Genomic DNA, 6,217 nt, shown 5'->3' with positions numbered 1-6,217 from the left:
TTGTATTTCTATGGAACAGTATTTTGATGTGACAGTTGGAAATGAATACTGCCTTTCAGTGTGTCGACTCGCAGTATGTCTTACCGGCTGTACGCTTTTCAGGCCTTTGTCAGCCATATGCAGTTTCCTTTGTCTTGGGCAGAAAATACCCCACAAATGAGAAAATAAACATTGTACGTGTCAACTGTAGAGAAAATGCAAAAATACCAAAGAAACACATGTCAGAGGATTTAAGGCTATATTTATTAAATGATTAGTGACTGCTGGTTTTACAGCCAGGCCTTCAGTTACTTAGTGCACAGCTATGCTATGTCTTTTTTCTATTGATTCAGAGCCTTCGCTGTCCAGTAATTAGAGCCCTGAAGTGCATGAAGGGATCTGAGTCTGGGCCAGGCTTCTTCCAAATCTGATATGTTCCAAAAGTCTGGATCTCAGCCTCCAGGCTTGCCTTTTTCTCATATGGTTGCATTTTTTATTACACCATTTCACGTTTACCTTACAAAAAGCTTGGAATTCATTTAACCCATTGAGGACCAGAGTGTCTATGTGGAGCGCCCCCTGGTTTTCCCATCTCATGTTCTGCACAGAAAATGTACACCTTAGTTTCTCAACCGAAGACCTGTGATTGCGCTTGATTGTTCCCAGGCACCCTATGGGGGACAAATGGTTTCCCCATATCCTTGTCAGAACCTGAGACTTGGGGTTTCTCTGATTTGAGAATAGTTTAATGTACCCCTGTTTTCCCTTCCTTTCAGAGAAATACTTCAGAAGCAGCAAGGTGGTCTACCTGTGAGAGATTCCTGCAAGAGGCACTCAGGGCTCTTCTACTCAGCAGTGAATATGTCCACAAGATTATTTTCCTTCTTCTAAGAAGGACCACCACAGAGTTCAATGACCCACCTCGCCACCTTAGCAAAGTTCAGTGAGACTCCTTTCCATCCTTTGTGTATTGTCATTACTTTGTTATTCTTGGAATACTTTCATGATTCATTCATGTGACTCTGATTGGCCAATCATGGGGCTGCTCCCTGTAGTTCAGTCTCTATTGATGTTTTTGCCATATCAGTGTCACTTAATTTCCTGTATTGTCCTTTGATGTCAGCCCTAACCCGACAATCAGCTGTCGCTGCAGGTGTCTGTCATGACTACGTTCTCATGCACTTGGTGCCAGGTACCTTCCGGGACTTTGCTCCTCCTGCTTTCCTACTCTGAAGATGTGGGGTTCAAGAAGGCATCACTAGTTCCCAGCAGCTTCAATAAAAACAAAGTAATTATTAAAATGCAATATCATTTAAAGTTGAAAAAATTGCATACATCATTTGCCCCATCAAGCCGACACATGGTACTCACGTCCCTAAACAGCAGGTGTCAAGGATGCTCTTTAATACCTAATCTAATCTAATGAAATACCCATGGAATGCACAAATAAGAAGACTGTTCCCTCCTTCCACCAACGAAGCAACATAAACCATTTGTGGGATTTAAAGTGTTAGGAGATGTACACTGGGAGGGATGGACATAGAAGGAGATGTCCCAGGAAATGGGAGAACTTCACCATTGCCTTTGTGTTAACACTCAACTGTTTCTTCTAGTAACACTGTAAGTAGTCCCCACCATGTAACGTGAATGAAGATTGATTTTAAATAGAATGTAGAGACATTGCGGGGATTGGAAGAATAAATAGTTGCGTGCTGTAAGGCTGTGAGATGAATTGTTTTATGTGTTTAGTAAAGTACCAAGTATATCGCCTTGTGGTCTCTTCAGGGCACTTTGTTAGAACTGCACATGCACATTAGATTAGTGATACCACATGGTGAGAAGTACTGGGTGCAATTGGGGATCAGTACCCAGTCGTACTCTAGTGATAAGCCATGGAGAATTTACGCTATCGTTTGAAAAGATGGGTCACCTACAGTTAAGTGCAGAAATGATAAACAAGTCTGGAATTCGGACAAGAATGAACATGGTGAAAATTGAGGCATTTGGCGGTGTGATGTGGTACTATAACTGGTTATAGTTGCTTTAAAGAATAAAATAACATGTGGAATCAACCATTAGGTCAGTACATTACCTTACTTCTGGCTCCCATCAGCTTTACCTGTGGTGCCTCCCACACAGATAACGCTAGACAGGTACAGCAGCCACCTCGGCGTATTCCTCCTATGCCCATTGGATCCGCCGGCTCTCTCCACTGTTCATACAGCGTGTGTGCTCTCAGGCTTTTTCAGGGTGAGTTTGGACACCAAGTCAGGAGACCTCTACTTCTGCTCCCAGGAAGAGAGATGACCCATCTGTGAGGAGGTTCATGTGGCCAGCTGTGTGCCCTCCCCATAGACCTGGCATCAACATCTCAAAACCATCCACACATGCTCCTTCTGCGGAAGAATAAGACCCCCCACTGGATGACATCAGGAAGCTTGCGCTGATGCTCTTGTTGTTTCCTGCTTCTTCGTGACTTTCAGAGTGAGAGCAGCTTGTGGAAGATGTGCTGCTGGGGCTGGAGCTCTCAGCCTGGCTCCCATCAATGCAAGATGACATGGAGTCACTAGCGGATGGCTCAGTGCTGTATTCTTCCTCTGTGCTGTTGATCTCCTCAGTGCCATCAGTCAAGTACAGATCCACTGTCCAAGGACGATCTATTAAATGCAGGACTTCAACAGCACGGCACCTCTGCGTGGGATTGTGAGCCAAGAACTTGCTAAACATTTTGAGGGCCTCAACAGTGAAGCGATTCCAGCGGGAAGGAATCACGTCAACACCTCCAGTTATCCACTCAACAAATGCATTATAGTTGATATCTGAAAGTGCCGCCATCTCCCAAGGAAAGGTGCCAGTCAACACACAGAACAGAAGCACACCAAAGGCCCACACATCTAGACTAGCTTCTGCTTCCAGACAGCCTGTGTCGGGTTGGTAAAGCTCAGGAGACATGTACGAGATGGTTCCAGACCTTGCAGAGATGGCAGTCCCCTTCAGGCGAGTGAACCCAAAGTCAGTCACTTTGATGCTGTGACATTCCCTATCCATCAGGAGCACATTCTCTGGTTTAATGTCACGATGCACATATCCTTTCTTGTGCATGAAATCCAAGGCACTGGATATCTGAACAGCGCAGCGCTTCACTTTCTCCTCCGGAATTCCAACCTGAAAAGCCAAATAACAGGACTTTTTAGGAATCCAACAAGCAAATGCCACATCCAGCTAATCTCCTGCTCTCCTCCTGGAATGCTAAACACTTGTACCACTGGTAAACTAAACAATTCACTCAGAAAATGAGCATGGTGGGCCCCCTAGAACATGTGGTCTGGCAACAGGGCTAAGTGCCCTTTCAACTTCTCTGCCAAGGGAACTGGATTTGATGGAATTCTCCTGTGTACAGTTGGTAAATTGGAAACGAATGCATTGTTTTATGCATTACCCGAAAAAACGGTATTGTTTAACCACATTTTTCACTGAAATTGAGTGGCAATGTTAGCCCATTAATGAACACATTGTCTGGGGGTACTGAGGCATGGTTACTTCGGGGCTTGTTCCCTATGTTTGGTTCCTTGAGTACATTCATGGGAAGTATGTATGCCTCTCCAGTGAAAAAATTCACCAGCTGCCACTGTGCAACACTCTCAATATAACTGAAATTGCTAAAATGGGCGTCAGAGTTTCCTGGTTACACCGTGGCACATCGAGTTACCGATCCTCCCACTATCTTCACAAGTGTATCTCCCAAACTAACCCTGATGGATAGACAGGGTTGGAATGGGGCATAACATTGTCTTGGAAACCAATGAAAATGTGGTCTACGGTTGCAAATGGCAATTCATTCCTTTTGTGCCAATTGTTTGAATAGTACCCATGGGAGAATTTCTCATAGTCTGCACCCCATACATAACCAATCCCAAAAATGCCTGCATATTTGCATATGTGAAAGAATGCGTACTGCTTAGCCATTACCTAGAGGAAAGCATCACTAGCTCATGATTGCGATTAGTTACAAAGAGAGAAGGTGGACAGTGTTATGGAGGCAGTGATGGAATGCCTATTGGGCAGGTAAGTGTGTACATACCTGATCCTCAATCAGGGAGAAGAGATCACCAACAGGTGACAGCTCCTGGGCGAAAACATAGTGCTCTGGTGTCTGAAAAGCAATTCCATAGCAGCCGATGATAGACGGGTGCGAGGAGAGGAGGAAGGCTGTGCAGTACTCCACCAAAAAGCCACTCAAGGATGTACGGGTTTTCTTGAGGAGCTTCAAGGCCATGGTATGGTCTGCAAAGAAAGCGTACAGGAGTTAATGGTTAATTAAGCAAAGTCTGCATTATATGCAATGTGTGTATTTGACGCCTGCATCTGTTCTAAGATCCAGCAGTCACGCCTAGAGAACAGGAAGTAGCTATTGGGCCTGTGAATCACTGTGGCGTGGCAAACTATTTCCAGCTGAAGGCAAGAAAGTGGTGCTTGTTGCCCACTAAACCACTGGGCCGAGGTTTGACGTCTGTTGGTTGGTTTGATCTACAGCCATGTTTTTTTTTTAAAGACACAGGAATACTTATATGCATAAATATTAACCCTAGAACTCAAAATGACCGATTGAATGAGTGTGTCTGCGTGGGGGGGTGAGGGTAGTTTGAAATAAATCCCCCTGCACTTTGTGTTGTCGCACTTGCACGATCTGAATGACACAAGGCCTAGTAAGAGCACTTGTCTTGACCTTCCTCTGTCTTCCCTCCCTTGTCTTGTCGCGCCTTGAAACTCTTGTGTACAGGCGCGTTATAAATGCGATATCATATTGTATCGTATACTCTGGATCATTGCCATAAGGGCCAAAGGGGCACCGTTTCAATCAGACTTTGGGTCAGTAGAGAGCTAATGCAATAGGGGGGTCAAGCACAGGCTGTCTAATTCCCACGCTAGAAGGGTGGAAAGCCCGAAAATGCATCGATTTACAGAATAATGGAGCAAAGTCAATCCAGGGTTAAGTAGATAAAGAGTACTTTAGAGAGCAGGACTGAAAGGTGTGTGTTATATGTTTTACTGAATACCCATTACCCTTAAGAGTAACGTGTGTATCGGCCACTGCATGCCTTTGCACTTAGATGCTTTGGTTGGTTCCTTACCAGTTGCCCTGTTTTGTGCCCTCAGCACAGAGCCATAGGCCCCAGTGCCAAGCGCCTCCAGAACCTCAAAGTAATCCTCCAGGACCACCTCCACCAGGTCCCTTGACATTTGGGAAACCTGATCCTGCAGGATAAGTTCAGTCTCTGTTGCGCTGGAATTCATGGTGCAGTTTCTCTCCTCACACTGAAATGCTGGAAAAAAGGAGCTATTGGTCAGAAAACCTGCAGTAACTTAGAAAAGCCGCAGATATGCAAATGGCCCATAGAAAACCTTTCCAAGACTCTTTCACTGCACTTGGCTCATTCTGATGCCATGCCCCGCAGACAGTGCTTGGCGACGCGACAATATAACATTCTCCGCTTGAAAGGGGCTCCAGTGGCCATACATCTAACAAGAGGCTAATAAGATCACTGCGGAATTTCACTGGATGCAGTGTAACTACACAATCCCACTGACCCTCAGCATAACTTGAGCGCACAGCACACAAACGCAAGAACCCACACACAAAACAGCCCTACCTCCTCCACGTGGGTGACTATGGAGTCCATTTTATAGATCCTTGTAATTTAACGGCAGTGACTGGGGAACATGTGCACTCAAGCGTGACCAGGCCTCCACCGCGAAATGACCATCATTTGCATGGCAGAGTGCAAAAAGGGAGAGCAAAAGGCGGCGCACAGACGGAAGAGAGGTGGCAAAATCGTTCGATTCCGTCTTTTGAAGGGAATGCTGCTACAACCTGCCTGCTAGGTGTTTAGAATAGCCGCCGTTTTGCATGTAGCGGATCCGGGTTTGTGACGTCACTTCCGTTTCTGTTAAGCGTTGTATTTCCCACTGCCTGATGATAAACCGAGCTTGTTGACTTTATTCCGACACCAACAAATCGCACATGGGTATTTCTGACAATGAAAATAGAACCTACTTTGTTAACATATTGTGCTGTTTGTCCAATTGCACCACGTGCACACAACACCATCAAAAGTAGCCGTAACGGGAGAAAAAAAACAGTGCAAGAAAATGCACCCCAGAAAATGAGACACACTGGTGAACAAAATATTTCTACAAAAGAAATGTTTATGTAATTTTGGTCTTTTAACGAGGTGGT

At 45.2% G+C, this 6,217-nt stretch overlaps 1 protein-coding gene across 1 annotated transcript; it reads right to left on the bottom strand.

Annotated features, from left to right (window-relative positions):
* Positions 1–2,247: 2,247 nt before the first annotated feature.
* LOC138579973 (serine/threonine-protein kinase SBK1-like) lies at positions 2,248–5,274 on the bottom strand. Its single transcript, XM_069650199.1, has 3 exons — positions 5,112–5,274; positions 4,061–4,263; positions 2,248–3,144 (listed from the first exon to the last, which is right to left on the bottom strand). Exons 1-3 carry the CDS (start codon positions 5,272–5,274, stop codon positions 2,248–2,250), a joined length of 1,263 nt encoding a protein of 420 aa, XP_069506300.1.
* Between the last annotated feature and the right edge of the window lie 943 nt (positions 5,275–6,217).

The sequence above is a fragment of the Ambystoma mexicanum genome, chromosome 3p, assembly GCF_040938575.1.
Source record: "Ambystoma mexicanum isolate Mex_15411 chromosome 3p, UKY_AmexF1_1, whole genome shotgun sequence".
Taxonomy (NCBI): domain Eukaryota; kingdom Metazoa; phylum Chordata; class Amphibia; order Caudata; family Ambystomatidae; genus Ambystoma; species Ambystoma mexicanum.
This window is presented reverse-complemented; position numbering and strand designations above follow the sequence as displayed.